General features: G+C 35.3%; 1 protein-coding gene across 10 annotated transcripts in view; it reads left to right on the top strand.

The window, feature by feature from the left end:
- Positions 1-25,432, top strand: part of ECT2 (epithelial cell transforming 2) — a 59,291-nt gene that overhangs the window by 5,591 nt on the left and 28,268 nt on the right. For 4 of the 10 annotated variants that reach the window (XM_061415575.1, XM_061415566.1, XM_061415556.1 and 1 more), the window contains exons 3-14: positions 169-248; positions 360-452; positions 1,973-2,155; positions 3,537-3,626; positions 4,750-4,857; positions 5,767-5,840; positions 6,537-6,667; positions 6,811-6,926; positions 7,241-7,303; positions 8,902-9,124; positions 11,504-11,640; positions 18,261-18,380. In XM_061415575.1, coding sequence (XP_061271559.1) covers positions 169-248; positions 360-452; positions 1,973-2,155; positions 3,537-3,626; positions 4,750-4,857; positions 5,767-5,840; positions 6,537-6,667; positions 6,811-6,926; positions 7,241-7,303; positions 8,902-9,124; positions 11,504-11,640; positions 18,261-18,380 — 1,418 coding nt within the window. The remainder of the gene's footprint in view (positions 1-168; positions 249-359; positions 453-1,972; positions 2,156-3,536; positions 3,627-4,749; positions 4,858-5,766; positions 5,841-6,536; positions 6,668-6,810; positions 6,927-7,240; positions 7,304-8,901; positions 9,125-11,503; positions 11,641-18,260; positions 18,381-25,432) is intronic. The other 6 variants (XM_061415618.1, XM_061415608.1, XM_061415595.1 and 3 more) reach the window with 3 other exon arrangements.

The following is a 25,432-nucleotide window of genomic DNA, read 5'->3' as shown; positions in this document are numbered from 1 at the left end:
CAGATTTTTTTAAAAAGCTAGGAATTAAGTCATCTTAATTTCAGGGAATGTTATTATCTCAAAGATGGAAAACATTACAGATATAACCAAAAAAGGGATTGGAGACTACAGATTTTGATGTTAGTGAATAATAAAAGTGTTTTACTTAAAAATTTTTAATTTTAATAGAAGAAATGCCTCAGATTGAAACAAGAGTCATACTGGTTCAAGAATCTGGAAAACAAGAAGAACTTATAAGAGCCTTAAAGGTATGGAGATTTAACTTTTTATTTTTTTTTAAAAGAGACTATTTGCCTTCCATCGGTGCATAAATAAATCTATAGTTTTCTTAATCTCATAATTAAGTCTCTTTTCCACAGACTGTTAACATAATGGAAGTCCCTGTTATAAAGATAAAAGAAAGTTGTCCTGGAAAATCGGATGAAAAATTAATAAAAAGTATTGTTAATATGGTAGGTCAAGCATTTCCTTGCATGTGGCATGCTGCACTTCCTTTGATTGTATTCTATAGTCCACTTACTGGTGATTGGGCCTAAAGTAGACGCAAGGTATACTTTGAACACTCTGAAGCTAGATTAATGAAAACTGTGACATTTATTTTAAAATTTGGACGTTTCTGAAACCTCAAACTATAATGTTTTATAAATAATGAAATCCTTATATAGTAATTTGGTATTGTTACATTTAAATGACATTTCACTTATGTATTTGCGAAGATCTAATACTTTAAACTCTACTTTTTTCTCAATAATTTTATTTTATTCTGAATTCTTGCATTACTTCCACATTTCAAGTCAATTTGACAGTCATCAGGGAATTTACCTCACTGTATGAAATATATCTAATTCCCTATTCCAGCTAATACTGGATTGTGAGGGTTTCCATAATAACATATGCTGGGCGGCTCAAACAATAGAAATATGTTTTCTCACTTCCCTGGAGGCTAAAGTCCAAGATCAAGGTGTCAGCAGGTGTAATTTCTGTTGAGGCCTTTTTCCTTGGCTTGTCGATGACTGCCACCATCTTGCTTTATCTTCACATGGCTTATCTTCTGTGCATGCATATCTCTTTTGTATGTCCAGATTTCCTTTTATAAGGACACCTATCCACCACTAATCCAGTCTGACTAGAATCCACCCATGTGATTTCATTTAACCTTTATTACATCTTGAAAGGCCATATCTTGAAATAGTTACCTTCAGAGGTACAGGGGATTAGGACTTCAACGTGAGTTTTGGGATACACAATTCATACCTTCACATCAGCCTGGGAAGTAAAGCCCAAATATTGACTCACCCATTTGAATTTTCTTTTAAATGGTTCTGTTTTTTTTTATACAAGTCATATAGATACTTAATTATCTTCATTCTTTTTCATGGATGTACATTACAAAGTTGCCTTTTTATATCCTGTGTATACAATGTTGTAGTCGCCTCCATATTTTCTTATCTTTCTCTTATTTCCCTCATTTATACTGAACTTTCTGTAGATGTCATAGTATTTTTATACATGGCATAATATTTTTTTCTTTTTTTCTGACTATAATTTGTGCAGGAAGAACTATGCATATGGCATCATTTTCTCAGTCAGAATAAAAAGCAACTGTGGATATCTTTCTAAGGCATTCTACTATCAAAATACATGTACTTAAAAAATTCATCATCCCTCTTTTTATATTCATACTAGATGCTTTATAATGACTACCAAGTCATGTCAGAAACTTACACCTTTATAATAATTTTCAAAATTTAAAATCTTAATGTAGAGATATGTTTATATAAATAAATATGACTGTTCACTATTAAGTATAATGCTCATTGTATGATTTAAAACTTAAGTTTCTACATTTATACAAATACACAAATAAAAATGTTGATACTGAGTTGATTTGGGGGTCTTACTTAGAGAGATTTATAATTGATTTTATAATATATAAATTTTATTTCTTAATAATGCCATGGAAAAAATCAAGGAAATTAAACTGCCGTTTGTAAAGATGGAATCAGTTGAAGAATTTAAAAGTTTGGATTCTCCAGAATTTGAAAATGTATTCATAGTCATGGACTTCCAGGATTCTGTCTTTAATGAGTTATACAAGGCTGATTGTAGAGTTATTGGACCACCAGTTGTATTAAACTGTGCAGAAAAAGGAGAGGTAAGAAAGAATATATGCTTATTATAACTTCTCAAGGTTAATAAAATTTTATTAATGAATTTTTTGCAGAAAAATCTCATTAATTGTTGAGAATATGAAATCTTTAGAATAGGAATAGTAGTGGCTACTCTGTAGTACTCCCTTCTGTAGAACTCAGAAGTCCTTTAATCATAAATAATATGTGTGTGCATGCGTGTTAAGTCGCTTCAGTTGTGTCTGACTGTTTGCAACCCTATGGACTTTGGCCCGCCAGGCCATGGGATTCTCCAGGCAGGAACACTGGAGTGGGTTGCCATGCCCTCCCTCCTTCAGGGCATCTTCCCAACCCAGGGAGTGAACCCGACCCAGGGATCAAACTCCCGTCCCTTATATCTCCTGCATTGGCAGGCAGGTTCTTTACCACTAGCGCCACCTGGGAAGCCCGAAGAATATCATGTGTATATACAAAATATTAATACCTGCAGTATCTTGGGAAGAAATAATTTGCTTTAAACCTGAGTATCAAAGATGTATATATATAAATACATAAACTTAGTTTTCCTCTACATAGAACAGCTACCACAATTGCATTTTTATAAGTTTCTACTGATAAATTAGGGAAATTACTTTAGCTTTTTGTTTTTGAATAGCATTTCAGTTAAGTTGTAGTAGAGTTGATACTTATTTTATTGCTCTGTTTTGACATTCTTAAGCTTGCCTTATTAACTTTAAACTGCTTGGGTCTTTGTGCTTATTTTATTATAGATACTAATAATGAGCACATGATAATCTTTTAATTTTCTGTTTTGATTTGGAAGTCTTGTTTTCAAAACACACATAAACATTTTAAAGGCCAAGATTATGGAAAAGATATTTCTGCCCAATAGTGGGAATTAAATTTATATCTGTTTTTAAGCATTCTCTTTCATATATAGATAGATAAAATCATTTGTTAAATTATTTACTATCTCCATATTTTAGCTGAAAAGTTGGAATCATATTTGGTTCAAGTATATGTATGATCAGTATTTATTAGAAAAATATTTTTGACCTCTTTTAACTTTAATTTGAAGCATTTACAGTAGTATATGGAAATCTTTTATTATAGACAATACCTCATGTATCAAAGTACATTTTGGAAATAAAAGTTTGGGTATTTTGGATATTTATGTTTTATTTGGCAGTAGTAAAGTGTGTTTAGATTATGTGTATCAAATATGATATGGGAAATCATGGGAACTTTTTATTGTGAAATTGATCCTTGCAATTTCTTACATATTGAAAAATGCAAGTATATTTTTGGGTTGGGAATGTTAAATGGCAAGAGAGGGAAATATGTTTAGAAAGATGTGTTCTATTTTTGCTATAGAGAATCTCACAGATTTAAAATTGTATCCTTCAGCCTTTGCCATTTTCATGTCGCCCACTCTATTGTACCAGCATGATGAATCTAGTACTATGTTTTACTGGATTCAGGAAGAAAGAAGAACTAGTAAGTATTTTAAAACATTCTAGTCAAAGAATATTTTCTCTAGAAAAATAAATTTAAATTTGCCTTTTTTTGGTAGTTGTATCATGATTTTATTTTTAAAATATTGAAGGAGAAATTACTGTGAATGTGAAGTGAAGTGAAGTCGCTCAGTTGTGTCCGACTCTTTGCGACTCCATGGACTGTAGCCCACCAGGCTCCTCCTTCCATGGAATTTTCCAGACAACAGTACTGGAGTGTGGTGCCGTTTCCTTCTCCAGGGGATCTTCCTGACCCAGGGATCGAACCTGGATCTCCCGCATTACAGACAGACACTTTAGTGTCTGAGCCACCCAGGAAGCCAACTATGAATGAGTATGAAAGTGGTCTTAAACTTTGTGAAGAGACTCTGAAGAGCCTTGTAAACAAACAAATGTTGTGTCTAGGGTGGCTGGTCTGTGAATTAGAAAAACTGTGTAACTATTTAAATTGTCTTTTTAAGTATTTTATTAGCATATTATTTGAAGTTTTTGTTTTTGCATTGCAATGTTTTATTATGTATATCTAGTCTTAAAGTATTCTCATCGCCCTAGAGAATTCATAGAAACTTCTTTCTTTGATCTGTAAAATTATTTATGTTGGAGCTAATGCCTGGCATGCTGCGATTCATGGGGTCGCAAAGAGTCGGGCACAACTGAGCAACTGAACTGAACTGACTGAATGGGGTATTAATATAATTCAGTGAAAAGAATCTTGATGTGATGGCAACCTGGCTTTTAAAAAGTAATAAATTGAGGACATACATTTTTTGGGGACACAAGCCTGTTGTGTCCCCCTTTGCCTGGCAAAGCAACAAGCTTTTTTACTTCACCACCCACCTCTGAGAAGTAATATATTTACTTTTTCACTTGTGTGAAAGCCAGTCTTTAATTAGTTTTGTGTGTTCATCTTAACTAGCTTACCTTTTTATGATTTTGCCTATGCCAGTAAAGCAAATGAATCTTTAATTTTTTTAACATAAACTTCATAAAAATTCTTTTATGTACCTGATAAATAGAAATCAGTATATGCTAAATGAACTATAAACATCGTTTAAAATTTTGTTCGTATTAATTAAAAAAAAACAATGTTTACTTTTTCTTTTGAGGCCAGATTGGTGACATTGGTTCATCACATGGGTGGAGTTATTCGAAAAGACTTTAATTCAAAAGTTACACATTTGGTGGCAAATTGTACACAAGGAGAAAAATTCAGGGTATGTAAATTTTAGTGTTTTTGTGTATTTCAATATAGCACTGTTTGGTAATGGATTTAATGAAAGTGTTCTCATTTTGTCTGTTTCTCTCACAATTTATTGAGGATCAGAAATTCGATTTTTGCTATATGTGTGTTTAGTAAAAAATTTGAAATCATAGGAGTGTGGCCCCTGAGGTTTGAAGGAGGCCGTGGAGCTTGAGTTAGGTCTTGAAAGATGATTAGGATAGTGGAGGTTGGTAAGTGAATAACATTTTAGGAGGCAGATGAGTAATATTAGGAAAGAATTACTGTGAGCGTTGGTGAGTAAGGGGGTCAGAAGGTGATGAGGGTAGGTATTTCTCTCTTATCTAAGAGCAGAACTTTGTTCTTATAAAATGGTTCCAAGATTTAACTTGTGAAAATTATAGAACAGGAGAAAATACTTTTATTGGGATTACAGTCTTAGTTCAAGGATTGCACTTGAAGAGTTTATCACTTTGTTCTCACCCTCCATCAGTGTATATATGTAGCAACATTAGGGTAATGTTGAATTCCTGGGAGGTATACTTAGAACTCATATCTAAGATTTTGTGACCTAATCAGATATTTTCTCTTAAACTCTTAGTGCTATCATGGGGGTTAATACTTCTAAAAAAGTAAACACAGAAATAGAAATGTAATAAAGATGAACTGAATCAACTTGGGAGATGTATTTATTTAAAATAAAATGAAACAGCTTGGACCTTGTGGAACTTGTTTTGGAAGTTATTTTAACCTAGACTGTATGATGGAAAGATAGTTTTTTCTTTATATTTTGTTACAAAGCAGATGGGCAGTGATCTAAGAATGTAATTATAATTGTTCATATCTTATAAGAATGCAGTTATTTAAGATAAAAATGCATCATAATTAATGTTTATGTTTTTAGGTAGCTGTGAGCCTGGGTACTCCAATTATGAAACCAGAATGGATTCATAAAGCTTGGGAAAGGCGGAATGAACAGTAAGTATTTAGAAATTCAGTTGTTAATTATGTGAATCAGTCACATGTCATAAGGAAACCCATGTGCCCAAAATTCATAAATTAATATATGAAAAGTAATTCAGTCTTTGTGAAGCTTAGGGAATAAAGTATAGGAGGAACAAAGTTTTTATTATTATAATTATTGAAAATGGAAAGACATCTATGATATCTTTGAACTTTATTTTATAAAATAATTTAATAACCAATAAAAGCATTCTAAAATTATCAGGTAATAGCTTACTGCATCTGGATGTTTGGGTTGTGCTATATTTTTTCTTATATTTGTCTGGTTACATTTTAAGTGGTAACTGCATTTCATAACCTTGTTAAGCTTTCCAGTCTCACAATTCCTTGCTCTTGTACTTGATTATTAGATTTTGTGAAACTATAGAACCCCTGTAATACATACAAAATTTCATGTACACAGCAGATATTTACATCTTTAACTATTACCTGTGATTAAACTGTGTGGGAAGTTACTTCTGGGATGACTGAGGACACATCAGTTTTTTTTAGCTATAGTTTTTATAATATTTCAGGACCTAATGTAAAATATTTTCAGTAAATGGATTATGCTAAAACCTTGAAAGTTACTGTAGATTTATAAATTGATCCGCTTCACTTATATTGAATTGCAGTTAAGCTGGTTTTAAAAGAGTGTACTTTTGTTTTTAGGGACTTCTGTGCATCAGTTGATGACTTTAGAAATGAATTTAAAGTTCCTCCATTTCAAGATTGCATTTTAAGTTTCCTGGGTTTTTCGGATGAAGAGAAAACCAATATGGAAGAAATGACTAAAATGCAAGGTAGAATTCAGCATAATTTAAAAGCTAACATATTTTATTCCCTACTCCTGCTAATCACTTCCTCAAGAATATGTCTCTTTAAAAAATTTGGGCCTGGGGATAAACAATTGGTCTTATGTATGCTTGTATGCTTTCTTCTTTAGGAGGAAACTGTTTACCAGTTGGAGATGAAAGATGCACTCACCTTATAGTTGAAGAGAATATAGTAAAAGAACTTCCATTTGAACCTTCAAAGAAACTTTATGTTGTGAAACAAGAGGCAAGTAATTGTAAAATAAGAGTGGTTTTTATTTCTTTTTTAAAAAAATAAATTTATTTATTTTAATTGGAGGCTAATTACTTTATAACATTGTATTGGTTTTGCCATACATCAGCATGAATCCGCCACGGGTGTACACGTGTTCCCCATCCTGAACCCCCCTCCCACCTCCCTCCCCATACCATCCCTCTGGGTCATCCCAGTGCACCAGCCCCAAGCATCCTGTATCATGCATCAAACCTGGACTGGTAAAAAACATTAGTAATATCTTTTCTGATGAGATAAATTCGTAATTAAAGTCTTCTTTCCACTAGTGGTTCTGGGGAAGCATTCAAATGGATGCCCGAGCTGGAGAAACTATGTATTTATATGAAAAGGTATGCTGTTTGTCCCTTTTTTCATTTGTTCTGTGAACTTGATTGCATGAAGATGACACTTTTTTATTCCAAAAGAACCTAGGATAATTAGCACGTAGATCATGTTTTTTGTCATGTTTAGGATGTCAGAATAATTAAACAGTTGGATATTGAGGGATAGTCTATGTAGATTTAATGTATTGGATCTTATTTTAATCTATGTCATTCTGTGCTAATTCTTGGTGATACCATTATAAACCATAACATCCCTATCTTCAAAAACTTAGAACCTTAAAGGAAAGAGAGATGTGGATACAATTACAGTACACAATGAAATGTGCCATAATTGAGCAATGTATGTATTCTAACTACTAACTAACTCAGAGACTCAGGCAGGATTGAAAAGAACAAATAAATGCTGAACCATCTTCCTTGGCTAACTTAGTAAGGAAATGCATGTTAGACAGCAGGTGGGAGAGGGTATGAAAGCTTAAAAGTACATTAAAATTATGGCTTCAGAAAAGAGTATGGGAAAGAAGGCCAACAGATAAAGCTGACTAAATAGGCAGAATCAAGTTTTTAGTATGTTAAAGCATTTTGATTTGTCCTGTAAGTATTGGAGCAACTGAAGAATGGGGAGAGATGTCATTTAAAAAATGACTGTAGTAGAAGGAATTGTAGGCAAGAAAAATCCAGCCTTCATTGCTGGATCTTGGTGAAAACGGTGTCGTTCACCAGAATGTGACAGAAAGATATATAGAAGCAGGCTTCAAGGGAAAATTTACTTCAGTTTGGGATTTAATAATTTTGAATGGAAAGTTGAAGGTGAAGTGTGCATTTATTATGTTTCTATAAAATCTAAATATGTACTCTGTTGTGTTCTCTTTGAGCCCTTATTCTCAATGTAAGTTTCTGAGCGTAAAGTTTAAAAAATATGCTTCAGATTGCAAGAGAGAACTCTGAAAAAAATCTAGAGGTAGGACTTCCCTGGTGGTCCAGTGCTTAAGAACCTGCCTGCCAATGCAGGGAACATGGATTTAATCTCTCGTCCGGAAGGATTCCACATGCTGTTGGGGAGCTAAGCTCATGTGCTACAACTACTGCATCCCGCCCATGCTCTGCAACAAGAGAAGCCACTGCAGTGAGAAGCCCCTGCTCACCTCAGTTAGTGAAAGCCCTCGTGCAGCATCATTGATGCATTTTTAAAGACAGTACAGTTAAAAAATCAAGTGGTATTTGAGAAATATTGAAGAGCACTGTATCCAGGCATTGTGCTAAATGCCAGAGATACAGTGAACAAAATATGAATGAATGGTCCTGCCTCCCTGGAATTTATGGTCTAATGGAGAGTAGATTGTAAACAAGCTTATAGGCAAATATGTAATGGTAATACTACTGTGGAGAAAAAGAATTAGGTGTTAGTGGTTAGACAATTACAGTAGTCCTTTGATTATTATGTTTTATGCAGCAGCTGAATTATGTGGAAAAATGTGTAGTTGTAAAATTATTGTGCAAAACCCAGATTTTGTCAGATTCTTAAGCGTGTTTTCCTTTTGTTCTTGTCTCAGTAAGTAAAGAACCACAGAAGTAAAATTGAGCTTTTGTGCTTTTGATTGCAGGCCAATACACCTGAGCTCAAGAAATCAGTGTCACTGCTTTCTCTAAATACCCCAAACAGCAATCGCAAAAGACGCCGTTTAAAAGAGACACTTGCTCAGCTTTCAAGAGAGGCAGACTTGTCACCTTTCCCTCCCCGTAAGCGCCCTTCAGCTGAACATTCCCTTTCTATAGGGTCACTCCTAGATATCTCCAACACACCAGAATCTAGCATTAACTATGGAGGTAATTCACATTTTTAAATCTTTAAATTTAGTGGAATAGAATAATTATGAGAATGTAGATAAATCCGTACGACAGTGACTGGCCTTTGTTCTAGCTGAGGAGAAAAGGCACACGAAAATGCTTAGATTTAACAATTGCTTGCTCTAAGTGTTTGTACGTTTTGTGTTTATAAGATAAGTTTTATTGCCTCTGTTTTACAGATGACCATACTGAGATTAGAGAAGTAAAACTTGTCTAGAGTCACACAGCTAGAAAGTGATAGAGCTGTTCAGAGAGCAGATTGTTAACACAAAGAATCACAGGAGATGTCACATGAATAATGGAAAAAATAGGTACAGTGAAGTCAGAAAAAGGTGAATTTACTTTATCAGCTGATACAGGAAGCCACATATAATTAGTTCTTTTACCTTGATCTTCAGTTTTTTCCCCTCTGTTGTTTTTTTTTTTCAGTCTGCACATAAATATGTTGTTTTCTAATTTATAAAATAATCAAAACCTTCCCTTGACTTCATAATACTCTCCACTGACTATCCTATTTCTCTGTTCTCTTTCATATAACTACTCTTGAAGGATTTATCTTGATCCATTGTCTCATTTCCTTTCTTTTTACTGTCTTTTCAGTTCATTCCAATTGAATTTCAGTGCTCTTGCTGGGGAGACTGACAGTTTTTCTATAGTCAACAGCATTCAGCACATGAGCAGCTACTCCTTCCTGGACACATTTTTTAATTCTGGCTTTTGTATATCACTCATTTGTCTTTCTCCTTGGCCTAACTTATCTTTCCAACTCTAAATGTGGAATGTTATTCCTGAGTCATTTCTTTTCCATTGAATTCTTCCTAAATGATCTCATTTAATTCTATGGCTTTTCTTTCTATAGCTGATGATGCCCAAATTTGAGTTTTTTCCTGTTCAACTGTATTTTTCACACCTCCTTGTTCTAATACACAAGCTATTTTTTGCATAATCATATTAGAAATCTTGATTCAATCTCTATTCCTTTGTTACCATTCCTTTATCAACCTTTTCTGTATAAATGGTCTCTCTTAGATAATTGCAATGGTCCTTTAGATGGCCTCCCTATATTCATGTTTGCCTTTCTACATTCAGCACTTAGAAAGGTCTCTAAAAACATGTAAATTAGCTCATGCTGTTTTCTGCACAGACGGTAGCTCTGTATTGCCACAGCTTTCAGGTTCCTGGGTAATCCTTCCTCAGTTGCTTCTCCTGTCATGTGCTGTTGTCCTCCACTAATACTCTCCGGGTATCAGTCACAGTGTCTGTTATTCTTCAGATTTTTCTACTGTTAAAACCATACCTCGGGAACTTTATACTCGCTCTCCCTATTTTAAAGAAATCTTACCGGTTCTCTGTAAAGGTAAGGCCCTGTCCCACTACTCCCTCCTACCAACCTGATCGCGGGGTGTCATCTTCAGTAGTAGTTATCGCAGTTAGAAATTGTTTGTTTACTCCTTTATTGTTTTATTCTCTTCACCAAAATGTATACTTGAAGAGAATAAGTACCTTGTCTATCTTCTCTGCTCTATTCTCAGTGCCTGGAATAGAGTTGTTTAATCCCAAAGTCATGTCTGACTCTTTTGGGACCCCATGTACTGTAGTCCACCAGGCTCCTCTGTCCATGGGACCTCCTAAGCAAGAATACTGCAGTGGGTTGCCATTTCCCTCTCCAGGGGATCTTCTCAACCCAGGGATCGAACCCGAATCTCCTGCTCTGGCAGCTGGGTTCTTTACCACTGAGCCACCAGGCAAGCCCTTAGTATAGAATAGGTAGTCACTAAATATTCATGGAAGGAATTAAAAGTCAGTTTAAAATAGGTGTAGAAAACTGAGTTGGATTTGAGATTTATTACAAGAGGAGCAAGTAACACAGCATACAGAATGAGTCTTTAGAGAATAGTAAGTCAGTCAGTTTGCTTTGAATATGGAGGAGTGAGTCTAATTAGGTTAATTGTAATTAGGAAATTAACATTTAACACTGATCTACTCTAGACCTTCAGATTTTACTAGTTGTTCCACTAATGTCCTACTATGATATTTGGCAAAAGCAAAAAGGTTTTTCTGAGTTAGGATTCAATCCAGGATTATAAATTGTGTTATCTTTCTTTAGTCTCTTCATATCTGGAACAGTTCTTTCCGTATTTCTTTGTTTTTTAATGATCTTGACGTTTTTGAAGAGTACATGACCATTATTTTTTTCTGGCCTTATTCTAGGATGAAACTCTACTTTAATGAAAATATTTATGGTGGTATATTTATAAGAGTAGATACCCTCTTTTTTTTTTTTTTTGTCAAATCTGTACAGTGTTTGGTACTTATATCTGGCTTCCATTTTAAGTCTTTCCTCCTCTTTCCTTTTAGAAACACCAAAATCTTGTACTAAGTCTTCTAAGAATTCTACTCCAGTTCCTTCAAAGCAGTCAGCCAGGTGGCAAGTTGCAAAAGAGCTCTATCAGACTGAAAGTAATTATGTAAATATATTGGCCACAATTATTCAGGTAAGAATTTGGAAAAATGATCTCTGTTCCACCGTTAATAAGTAAAAACAAAGAAATGTGTTATTTTTTGTAAGAGAGTTGTATAAGCATAGAATTTAAACATAGATATTGAAAATCTATGACAGAAACTGCTGTTAGGGAAATGCCATTTAAGAGTAGCTTTTTTTTTCATGCAGAAATAGCTTTTTATAGTGACTTTAAAAAGAGAAGGATCCTCAATAGACAGTCTTAGAGGAGACTGAATTTAATTCACAATTTTGCAGCTTCCATGTCAGGATACTGCATTTACATTTGGAAGTGGTAGCTTTTTATGATAGTGTGTATTCAAGAGTCATTGCTTTGTTTAGTACTGTTGATATATGACTCATTGGAAAAGACCCTGATTCTGGGAGGGATTGGGGGCAGGAGGAGAAGGGGACAACAGAGGATGAGATGGCTGGAAGGCCATCTCATATCCGACTCGATGGATATGAGTTTGGGTAAACTCCTGGAGTTGGTGATGGACAGGGAGGCCTGGCGTGCTGCGATTCATGGGGTCGCAGAGAGTCAGGCATGACTGAGCGACTGAATTAAACTGAATTGATACATGGAAAAACAATTAGCAATGAAGCATAGCAATATGTTTGTCAGTAAATTTTTATTTTTTTAAGTTTATTTTTAATTGGAGGTTAATTGGTTTGCTATATTGTGTTGGTTTCTGCCATAGTAATTTTTTTAAAGTTATCCTTTATTGTGTCATTTTCTAAAATTTTGCAGTAGTCAAATGTTGACTCATTGCTTACTACTATTAAAATGTACTATGAAGTTATTCCTGAAGAAAAACAATTCTAAGGAATCCTTGTAGGATGAGATCAAGGAAGATATTAAGGAATAAATCAAAATTCAAGGTTCTGAAAAGCGTAATAATAGGACATTATTTTGGAATCTGTAGAAAGAAGGAATAAATTTGTTTGTGGTAATGAAGGAGATAGTTTGTCAGGAAAATAAAGTTGATACCACTTAGCTTAACTTTGAATAGAAAATGATAGGGGAGTTTCTTATTTGGGTTTAATTTTTAATTCTAATTCTTAATATTGTTCATTAAGGTCCAATATAATGGCCTTTAGTAGTTTGTACCATTGATAAGATGCATGAATAAGAAATGAAAAACTTTTTTCTCGGTATTCACGGAAAGGGTATTCTTCATAGTTGATTTGTTTAGCAGTAGTCAGGGTTTTATGAGGCCCTCTGCTATATTAAACTAAACTTGTTTTAAGTCAGTTCTGCTCTTCCTCAAGGGAAGCCATCCTAGATGAGTTTCTTGTTGAAGTTTTTATAGTCAGCCAAAATGTGGTTAAGTAGCAGAAAATCCCTTTGGCATATACTGTTCATGTACTTTGGTAGCATTTATAACCTAGAAATGTAAATCCTTTCAGGCCATGGTAAATGTCCTGGAGTTCCAAATTTTAACTTGCGTATCAATTACATTCACTAAAACTTCTTTTTAAAAAGCACTTGTAATTATTACACTGTAGACAAACTCCCACACTACTGTGCTTAGTATAAATTCACCTAAGTTTACTTACAAGTTTGTGGGCTCCGTTGATTATAGTGTTCTCTTTAAGCTTTGTTGTAGGACTAATGTGTCCTACAATGTGTCCTACTAATGTGTGCTACAAACTTTTTTTAAAATTTGAATTTGGAATAGCTTAATTTTTACTTAGCCCCACAAATTAAGTGTAGCTTCTTGATTTTTTCCATGTAATACTTAGGTACCTATTAATATAAGGTGTTGTGACAGGTGTTAAAGAGGATTCCTGTTTTAAAGGAACTCCACTCCAATACTCTTGCCTGGAAAATCCCATGGACGGAGGGGCCCGGTGGGCTGCAGTCCATGGGGTCGCTAGGAGTTGGACACAACTGAGCGACTTCACTTTCACTTTTCACTTTCATGCATTGGAGAAGGAAATGGCAACCCACTTCAGTGTTCTTGCCTGGAGAATCCCAGGGACACGGGAGCCTGGTGGGCTGCTGTCTATGGGGTGGCACAGAGTCGGACACGACTGAAGTGACTTAGCAGCAGCAGCAGCAGACTGAAATAGGAGTTAAAACATACACACCTAATTATAACCAAATAGAAAGTTCTGAACCTCATGAGAGAGGTTTAGTTAAGGTATTTGGAGATATGTGTGGTGAGAATTTTGCTCCTCTTCCAGTTTAGGGAAGGTGTTGGGCTGGAATTTTCAATGGTTGAACACTGAAAAAGTATCATACAGAAGATGCAAATTGAAATGAGTTTTAAAGCATGATTATTATTAGTGCATGCAAAGAATATGGGTGGGAAGTATATTTGAGATTATTCCAACAGTACAAAAGACTAATCCTTAACGGTATTACAGAATAGTCCAGGGGAATTTGAGTTGAGGGTGGGTTAAGGGTAGGGTGGAGCTGAAACACCAATACTTTGGCCACCCAAAATGAAGAGCTGACTCATTAGGAAAGACCATGATGCTGGGAAAGATAGAAGGCAGGAGGAGAGGGGACAACAGAGGATGAGATGGTTGGATAGCATCACCGACTCAATGGACATGAATTTGAGCAAGCTCTGGGTGTTGGTGATGGACAGGGAAGCCTGGCATGCTGCAGTCCATGGGGTTGCAAAGAGTTGGACACAGCTGACCTACTGAGCTGAACTGAACTAAGGGTAGAGTTTAGGGTGTGAATATAGTAACAGCCACCTCATGTGAAGAGTTGACTCATTGGAAAAGACTCTGATGCTGGGAGGGATTGGGGGCAGGAGGAAAAGGGGACGACAGAGGATGGCTGGATGGCATCACCGACTCAATGGATGTGAGTTTGAGTGAACTCAGGGAGATGCTGATGGACAGGGAGGCCTGGCGTGCTGTGATTCATGGGGTCACAAAGAGTCTGACACGACTGAGCACAGGACTGAGCAACTGAACTGAACTGATAGTAACAGATGAGATAAGATTGCTTACTCCAGACTGGGGTAGGCCTTTGTACAGTGTGCTAGGTCATTTGTTGTTAAAGAATTTTTGATAGGAAGGGAAAGATAGTAACATTTGACTTGTATTTTAGAAAGTCATTTGGTTCACTTTGAAGGAGGTATTGAAGAAGGGGAAACAAATTGTGGAGGCAAGATCAATTTGAAGATTATTTCAGCACTCTTGGTTAGAGATTTTAATAAACTAAACTTGTTAGGATAGTATCAGTGAGAATGAAAAAAGGATAGATTTGAGATATATTGGAAAGGTAGAATCAGTTTTTAGCTAACTAATTTTAAATGCGGGATTAAAACACAGTAAAAATATTTTAAGATATTGTTTCCTAAGAGTACTGAGAAGTTTTAATCTAGATGTATTTTGATGGTCTGAATATTTTTGTTTAGGATTTTTAATGAAATGTTGACTACATAAAGGAATGCTTATAAATGGTTATAGATATCTTTGTATCTTCTATTACGTTTTTCCCCAATCCTGTTTCTTTTCCCTCTCTCATAGATAACCATTACCTGGAGTTTTGTGCTTACCATTTTCCTTATAGATCTATCATATATATGTAGAAAATCAAACTGTCTAAATGTAACAGTATATATTTTTTAGTGAATTGCTTTTTTCACTTGATAGAGATGTTCTTAAGATACATCTGTGTCATTGCATGTGGCAGTAATTCATTTTCCTGTATGATTATATCCACCTAATTAACTTTTATTTTTAGTAGACATTGGAATTTGTTTTGATGTTCTCATTGCTGTTTGTTTTTACTGTAACTAGTAGTGCTTCTGTGAGTATTCTTACTCATGGCTGCTTGAGAACATATACTGGGCAGAAATCTGGAATTTCTGGGTCATTGGTTAAACATACTTCTGACTTTACTGGAAATTGTTAATATGTTGGAATCTAGGTTTTGTATGGGTCTTCTGTTCTCACTGAGGCTTTTATAGGTGAAGCTTAACTTTCATCGATTTAGGCAAATGTCTTTGGGAAAAAGGTTGGTTTAGTACTCAGCTTTCTACTTTCACTTAGATTTTGGCCTCTGAAGGTACCTCACTTTCTTGTCAGCTTGTTGATGTATTCAGATGGAGGTTTTTCTTACTTCATTATTTTGTTTTCAGCAAGTAGGTGCTCACCATACTTGCAAAAATGGAAGGCCTGAATATACATAGGTATTTTTTGGGAAGAGGTGGTAAACTGTTGTAAGAACAATTCATAATCTTTATGAAGTTTCTTACTATTTACAGTGTTCTTTCTTTTCTTCCTCTCTCCTCCCTCCCTCCTTCCTTTCATTAATCCCATCCTGGCCTTTGTGCTATTGTCATGTTACTGCTACATATGTTAACCCAATAATACATCATTATTTTTACTAGAATTTTAACTATACAGTGAAATTGACTCTTTGAAACATTTAACATTTCTATCTCCCCCCAAAACTCCTGTTACTCTTCCTTTATGTCACACCTTTTTCTCATTTCAACTCCTGGTAATCACTAATCTCTTCTTTGTTACTATAATTTTTTTTTAATGTCATAAAATAGAGTCATAGTATACAACCTGTTCCTTTGGGTTTTATCTAACTTGTGTGTATAAATAGTTTGATCCTTTTGCTGAGTAGTATACCACTGTATGGATGTACCACAGTTTATCTATTGACTTATTAAAAGGACATTTGGGTTGTTTCCAGTTTTGAGTGGTTATCAATAGAGCTGTTACAGATATTTGTGTACAAGTTTTCTATGGACATAAATTTTCATTTCTCTTGGGTAAACACCTAGGAGCGATACTGCTGGATCATATGGTAAGTAATGCTTGATTTCAAAAGAAACCATCAAGCCTTTTTGCAGAGGGACTGTACAGTTTTGCTCTTCAACCAGCAACATGTAAAAGTTCCAGTTGCTCACGTCCTCACCATTGCTTTATGTTATCAGTGTTTTTTATTTTAGTCATTCAAACACGTGTGTAGTATTATCTCATCCTGGCTTTAATTTACATTTCAAAAAGACTAGTGATACTGAATATCTCTGTCCTTATTTGATATCTGTATATCTTGTTTTAATTGAAATAACTAAAGATTTTACTTGTTTTTAATTGGATTGTTTTCTTTCCAGAGTTTTGAGAATTCTTTATATATTTTGAATATAGTCCTTTGTTAGATAATGTGATTTGCAGACATTTTTTTCCTATTCTATAATATGTTTTCTTGTTGTAAGTTTTTTGCTGAGTTGTTTTTAGTTTTGATAAAGTCCAATTTATCAGTTTTTTTTTCTTTTATACATCATGGGTTTGATTTCGTATTTAAACACTCTACATAAGCCTAAGTCACAAGGTTTTCTCCTAGGTTTTCTTCTAAATATTTCATAGTTGTGAGTTTTTTCTTTAGGTCTATGATAATTTTGAGTTAATTTTTGTATAAATATTATATTTGGGCTGAGGTTTATCTTGCCTGGAGAATCCCATGGACAGAGGAGCATGGTGGGCTACAGTCCACTGGATCGCAGAGTCGGACACAACCGAGCGACTTCACTTTTCACTTTCACTTTCATTTGTTTTGCCTATGGCAAATGGTGTTTTAGTACCATGTGTTGGACAACTAGCCTTCCTGCACTAAATTGCTTTTGCACCTTTGTCAAAAAATTTGCATGGATTCGTTTCTAGAGTCTGTATTCTGTTCTGTTGATAGTCAATGTTTCTCTCTTCACCAGTGTTGCACAATACTGGAGCTTGATAGTAAGAAGCTCTTTGCCCTTCCATATGAATCTTTAGAATCAGATTTTATCTATGAGAAGTCCTGGCATTTTTGATAGGCATTAGGGTAAATCCTTATATCAATTTGGGAGTGGGGGACATTTGACATTTTTACGGTGTTGAATCTTTCAGTCCATGACTGTATGTCTTCATTTATTTAGGTCTTCTTTGATTTCTTTCATCAACATTCTGTAGTTTTCAGCATCATGTACGTGATTTATTCTATTTATACTTAAGCATTTTAGTTTTTTATTGTAAATAGTACTGATTTTTAACCTTCGGTTTCAGTTTGTACAATACTGGTTTACAGAAATATGATTTTTTTTTCAGTGTGCCTGCATGCATGTGTGTGCATGCATGCATGTGCATGCTGACCTTGTATCCTAAGACCTTGCTAAATTCACTTACTAGTTGTAGGAGTATTTTTTTAAGATTGATAGAAGCAGCAGCATGGATACAGACAGGTCTTCTAGCTTCAAATCCAGTCTTTTTCCCCTAAACCAAGTTTTTGTTGCTATCAGTTCAAAACATTTAGTACCTATATTAAAGTATGATTCCTTATTGCTTTCTTCCTTAGTAACTTGAATTAAAAAAGTAGAAATTACTCTATATCACACTAACAATTTTAATGATTTGTAGGACTGTGATAAACTTTTACTAGATTCTAATTAATATTTTGTTACAAGATTATATATACACACACAGATGTGTAAATAAACAGGATAAAATAGACTAGAAAATGTTATGAGAAAAGGTCTCAAATTTAGGTTAGCAAGAAGTATTTTTCTTTTCCATTAATATCTTCTCTCTTCTTTATCACTATTAAATAATTCTTTTCTTCTTCCAGTTTACCTAATCTAGTTTTGTTTTGCCCTTTAGTTATTTCAAGTACCATTGGAAGAGGAAGGACAACGAGGTGGGCCTATCCTTGCACCGGAAGAAATTAAGACGATTTTTGGTAGTATTCCAGATATCTTTGATGTGCACACTAAGATAAAGGTAAATTTGTATATGTTAGTGTGGTAGTAATTCTTTTTAGATTATGTATATTTCCTGTGATTTTTAATGTACTTCTAGTTAGCTAAATAAATTTTGTATTTAAAACTTTTTAATCCCTCATTTATTCCTTTGAATCACTTGCCTCTTTGCTCTAGCACCTTATTAATGTTTCTTTCCTGCTGCCTGTGTTTTTACTTTGATTAATTTGAAAATAAAGAATTTAGACCTTATAAAGTCTTTTCTATTAAGATAATGTGTTTGCTAATACTATTTTTCTTGTTCTTCTTCTGCTATTCATCTTGGGTTGTATGTTTTTGTTTGGTTTGTTTAAAAAATGGAAGTGGGAAAAGATTAGAGATCATTTCATTCATTCCTCTCTCTCTCTCTCTCTATGTATATAGTCAGATGAATGCCAAAACTGTAAAAGACAATGCTGTCTACTTTTATTATAATAATTTTCCTTTGTTGAAGGGTCCCTGGACTCCAGATATCAATCTCTCATAGTAAAGTAATTTGAGGAAAGATTTAGATGAACTCTTAAAAGTAATTTAGCTTTATTTCCTCTTCATATATGATGCCAGAGCACAACTGATCAGTTTTCTTCTCAGAACAACCCATTTTGATGTTTATTACAGCTTTGTGGCAGTATCATAGCCAGTGAGGTTTATTTGAGGCACAATATTATTGCTAATTTATCTTTTCCCTAATGTTTACTCCATGTTACAATAAAATGATCAGTCTGAGTTACAGAATGTTTTCAAACAAATACATTAACTTACTTTTGATTTTAGTGCATGTTGTAGACAAAAATATGAAAGATCTGTAAGTTAATAAAAATGCAGTTTATCGAATACTTATATTTTGTATTTTTTCAAAATCCTTGACCATATTTCACCTATTTCTAGATTTACAAGTAAGTTTGAAGGAGTCTTTGTTTTCTTAAAAGGTTAAAAAGCTATGGAATCTCAGGCTAGTTTATCCCTATTTCCAAGTAGGATTCTGAATATTTGAAGAGTAAAATCTTCTTGGAATGGTCTTTTTTTTTTTTTCCTCATGAGAAACATTGAGAGGTATAAAGATAGAGTAGAATGGCAAGCAGATTTTCATCTTGGTGTTTTGCTGCTAATTTGGTCACTTGGTGACTTGGTCACTTGCTGCTAAAGATCACTTGGTGTCAGTCACTTTAGCCATTCTGGGTATGCAAATTTCCATCTAATATAAAATGTTACAAACTTTTTATGTATACAGATCATAATCTCAGTTTGGCATATTTTGTTCTCTGATTCACTGGACCTTCTTTTGTTGTTAATTTTTTTTACTGAATAAATGGTTATTTAAATTCTATATTGTTTTACAATTTTGGAAAGTTTTGTATACATGATTTCATATAATCCCATAATAACCCTGTTTGCCCTCACTATCGCTATATTGCCCTTCTCACTTCGGTCTCCCCAAGGGTAACCATTAGTTTGTATTCTATATCTGTGTCTGCTTTTATGTTTCCTTCACTAGTGAGTCACTGGAGCTTTGAAAACGATTGTTACCCTTTAGTTTTCTAATGTGTAACCCAATTTTTAAGCTTCTTCTACAAACTTTGATTACCAATATTTCAAGTAGTAGTTGTTTATTAGCTAATTTCAGGTTTGTCATGCATTTAAAATATTAAAGCCTATGGTTTTTTTCCTACCACGAAACCAATATGTGCTGTCAAACATTTATTTATAAAATAAAGGAGAAAAGGAAAAAGTAGAAAATACCTATAATTCTGTAACCCAAATACTCCCAAAATTATGCTGTATTTTCTTTGTCTTTTTTTTGCATAATATTTTTTTCTTTTTTTCTTTTTAAATGTAGCCTGCCCTTTATCAGGTACTGCCACATCCACTGAACATTATCAAGAAGTTGATACTCTAATTGTCTACATTTTACAGATGTGAAACTGCTATGTACAGAGATTGAATAATTTTTCTAAAGTCAATCATGTAATAAATGCTGGGCATTGACTGACTTTGAACCCTTTTTTGTCTAACTTCAAAGTCTGTTCTCCTAAACCTTTATAAAGTTTTCTTGCTCCCAACCCCCTTTTTTTATGAGATAAACTTAACATGTTACATTGTGTTAGTTTTAGGTATACAACAATAATGGATTCATATGGGTATGTATTGCAAAATGATCACCACAATAAATTTAGTTAAGATCTACCACCACACATAGTTTGTTTTTTGTTTTTTTCTTTATGTTGAGAACTATTTAGCTCCACTTTCTTGGCAACTTTCAGATACACAAATAGCGTTATTGACTATAGTCACCATACTCTACGTTACATCTTCAGGCTGGAGTAAGTGAAATAACTGGAAATTTGCCTTTTGACCGCCTTTACCCATTTTACCCACCCTCCTTCCCGTCTCTGGCGACTGCCAGTCTGTATCTATGAGATTTTTGTGTTTGTTTTTCGTGGGATTTTTTTAGATTCCACATGTAAGTAAGATCATATAGTACTTATCTTTCTCTGACTTATCTCATGTATCATAATACCCTCAAGGACTATACATGTTATTACAGAAGGCATAATGGCTTTTTCATGGCTAAATAGTATTTTATTGTATATCCCACATTTTCTTTATCCATTCATTAATTCATGGACATTTAGGTTCTTTCCACGTCCTGATTTACTAATGCTATATTGCTTCTTGATTATATGCTGTATATATTCTTTCAGTATGTAAATGAGTAAATCATGTAAATATGGCTTAAACTTGTACAGTTCTTCATATCATAATGGTATGGTATTCCTAAGAAGCACTGGTATTTGTATTTTATAACATTGCATAGTGGTTACAAATTTGGACTGTGGAATAAAGTAGATTTGGGTTCAAAGTAAGTTAACTTTAATTGCTTCAGTTTTCTTCTCTGTAAAATGGGGATAGTAGTATCTGAATCATGAGTGGTTGTTTTGTGAAGGATTAAAATCATTTTTTACCCACTGTGTTTACAACCACTCTGGCAGTTAGATTTGTTTCAGTAGATATTTGCTGAATATTGGCCATGCTACTTTTTAAATGTCCAAATCAGGACTGGAAGTTAAATTTATTTTGTCATCTTAGATATCATGTGTACACCTTTAGCCTCATTCTTCATTTGTCTGCAACTTACAGCATGCTTATGGTTAGCTTAAGATGAGAATGTCTGAGATTGTTATCAGCATCTTTTTCTGTGTGTGAATTTTTCCTTTTCAGTGCTAATCAGCATTGGTTCTTGATGTGCAAAACCTGCTTTTGTATGGAACTATGAAGAAACAAAAGAGAAAGAGGAGTTGAGGGATTTTTTCTTTTTATGTTTATGCTTTGTTATTTGTTAATTTAGTGTTAAGTCTCAGGACCTTGAACTTGTTTCAGGAACAGGTTTGTATTGGGGAATCTGCTGATTTGGTGTCTTGTGCAGTGAGCTAAGTAAAAGAGAAACCCATTTTGTGTAAAAGTAGATGATAATGGTATAGAAGAAATCTTAGCAAGGAAGAAAAGAAAGAAAGAGCTTAACTTTCTTAGTCCAATCTGTTTACAACTCCCTCTACTTTTTAAATAGGCTTTGGGAGCTCTATGCTCAGTGTCTTAGAACTATAGAGTTTTCCTTTCTTACTGCCAGGAGGTAATGTTGGGAGCATCCTATGGAGAATTGTGTATGGACAAGGAGGAGACATGTCCCAGGGTCTGTACTAAACCGAGTCAAGCATATTCCCACAGAAACATCGTAAGAAATGATGGCACTATGACTAATACTCTTGGGGGCTCACCTGCCCACCTGACTCCCCCTTTCTAATGGCGATAGCTGTGCTATAGGTCTAGTAGAATGACATGGAATCTGGAGTCAGACAAGCATGAGTGTGAATACTGGTTCACAACTGTGTGATTTGGGGCAAGTTGAAAATGGCAACCCACTCCAGTACTCTTGCCTGGAAAATCCCACGGACTGAGGAGCCTGGTAGGCTACAGTCTATGGGGTCGCAAAGAGTCGGACACGACTGAGTGACTTCACTTCACTTCACTTCAATCTCTCTAAGCCTTAGTTTCTTTATTACTTAGTCTCTGAAGAGGTGGAAAGAATACACAGAAGAACTGTACAAAAAAGATCTTCACGACCCAGATAATCATGATGGTGTGATCACTCATCTAGAGCCAGACATCCTGGAACGTGAAGTCAAGTGGGCCTTAGAAAGCATCACTACGAACAAAGCTAGTGGAGGTGATGGAATTCCAGTTGAGCTATTTCAAATCCTGAAAGATGATGCTGTGAAAGTGCTGCACTCAATATGCCAGCAAATTTGGAAAACTCAGCAGTGGCCACAGGACTGGAAAAGATCAGTTTTCATTTTGCCAAAGAATGCTCAAACTACCGCACAATTGCACTCATCTCACACGCTAGTAAAGTAATGCTCAAAATTCTCCAAGCCAGGCTTCAGTAATATGTGAACCGTGAACTTCCTGATGTTCAAGCTGGTTTTAGAAAAGGCAGAGAAATAAGAGATCAAATTGCCAACATTTGCTGATCATGGAAAAAGCAAGAGAGTTCCAGAAAAACATCTATTTCTGCTTTATTGACTATGCTAAAGCCTTTGACTGTGTAGATTACAATGAACTGTGGAAAATTGTGAAAGAGATGGGAATACCAGACCACCTGACCTGCCTCTTGAGAAATCTGTATGCAGGTCAGGAAGCAACAGTTAGAACTGGACATGGAACAACAGACTGGTTCCAAATAGAAAAAGGAGTACATCAAGGCTGTATATTGTCACCCTGCTTATTTAACTTATATGCAGAGTACATCATGAGAAATGCTGGACTGGAAGAAACACAAGCTAGAATCAAGATTGCCGGGAGAAATCAATAGCCTCAGATATGCAGATGACACCACCCTTATGGCAGAAAGTGAAGAGGAACTCAAAAGCCTCTTGATGAAAGTGGAGAGTGAAAAAGTTGGCTTAGAGTTCAACATTCAGAAAACGAAGATCATGGCATCCGGTCCCATCACTTCATGGGAAATAGATGGGGAAACAGTGGACACGGTGTCAGACATTATTTTTTTGGGCTCCAAAATCACTGCAGATGGTGACTGCAGCCATGAAATTAAAAGATGCTTACTCCTTGGAAGGAAAGTTATGTCCAACCTAGATAGCATATTGAAAAGCAGAGACATGACTTTACCAACAAAGGTCTGTCTAATCAAGGCTATAGTTTTTCCAGTGGTCATGTATGGATGTGAGAGTTGGACTGTGAAGAAGGCTGAGCACTGAAGAATTGATGCTTTTGAACTGTGATGTTGGAGAAGACTCTTGAGAGTCCCTTGGACTGCAAGGAGATCCACCCAGTCCATTCTGAAGGAGATCAGCCCTGGGATTTCTTTGGAAGGAATGATGCTAAAGCTGAAACTCCAGTCCTTTGGCCACCTCATGCGAAGAGTTGACTCATTGGTAAAGACTCTGATGCTGGGAGGGATTGGGGGCAGGAGGAGAAGGGGACTCCAGAGGATGAGATGGCTGGATGGCATCACTGACTCGATGGACGTGAGTCTGAGTGAACTCCGGGAGTTGGTGATGGACAGGGAGGCCTGGCGTGCTGCAATTCATGGGGTCGCAAAGAGTCGGACATGACTGAGCAACTGAACTGAACTGAACTGAGCCGGCCAAGTGATTAGGGCAGAGATCTTTATTTAATCAACAGGCTTAAGGATTTAAAGGTTAACCAGATACAGTAGACTTTTTCAGGTGGCCTCGAGATTATTTTACTTTCTTATTGCAATGGTCTCATATAACTATATACCACCATCCTGTAATTGTTTACACTTTAAAAATGTACCGCTAGATTATATTTGCGAAGCTATAGGTTTTTTCTCTTTTACAGCACAGTTTTCCAAATATCTCCCATATTTATATTAAACACATAGGAAAAGATATTTAATAGTAACTTACTGAGCACTACTGTCTGTTAGGGTTTCTTCTAAGTGCTATACAAATATTAGCTAATTTAATCCTTTATGAGATAGGAGTCATTTATATACTTATTTTTCAGAATAAAAAATTGAGGCACTTATAGGTTAAGTAGTTTGCCCAAGGGCACAACACTGAACAGGCTCTAGAGCCAGTATTTAAAACAGACTAGTCCGTGCTAGAATTCACTGCATTATATTGTTCCAAGATTATTCTTATGTATAATCCTTTTATTCTTTTGTTTCTTTGAAGTACAATTTTAAATAATTAAATCTTAATTCTTGACTCTGTAGGCTGTTTAATTATTCTTGGTTTGAGTTTATCTTACGCTACTGAAAGTAAATTTTTCCCTTTTGACTTTTCTGAATCTGCAGAGTATAGGATGTGAAGTGAAGTGAAGTGATAGTTGCTCAGTCGTGTCTGACTCTTTGCGACCCCATGGGCTGTACAGTCCATGGAATTCTCCAGGCCAGAATACTGGAGTGGGTAGCCTTTCCCTTCTCCAGGGGATCTTCCCAACCCAGGTATCTAACCCAGGTTTCCCGCACTGCAGGTGGATTCTTTACCACTTGAGCCACAAGGGAAGCCCAGAGTATAGGATAATGGTTCTTAAATTATTTGGTTTCAGGATCCCTTTTCATTCTTAAAAAATGATTGAGGAACTTGTGTTTGCTGCTGCTGCTAAGTCGCTTCAGTCGTGTCCGACTCTGTGCGACCCCATAGACGGCAGCCCACCAGGCTCCCCCGTCCCTGGGATTCTCCAGGCAAGAACACTGGAGTGGGTTGCCATTTCCTTCTCCAACGCATGAAATTGAAAAGTGAAAGTGAAGTTGCTCAGTCGTGTCTGACTCCTAGCGACCCCATGGGCTGCAGCCTACCAGGCTCCTCCGTCCATGGGTTTTTCCAGGCAAGAGTAGTGGAGTGGGTTGCCATTGTTTATGTAGGTTTTATTTATTCATATTAATTGTTTTTGAAATTGAAACAGAAAGTTTAAAAATACTTTTAAAGATGCCTCAGTTTTTTAACAGTTTCATTGAAGTACATTTTACATCTTTAAACTCAACCTTTTTTT

The sequence above is a fragment of the Bos javanicus genome, chromosome 1, assembly GCF_032452875.1.
Source record: "Bos javanicus breed banteng chromosome 1, ARS-OSU_banteng_1.0, whole genome shotgun sequence".
NCBI classification, from domain to species: domain Eukaryota; kingdom Metazoa; phylum Chordata; class Mammalia; order Artiodactyla; family Bovidae; genus Bos; species Bos javanicus.
This window is presented reverse-complemented; position numbering and strand designations above follow the sequence as displayed.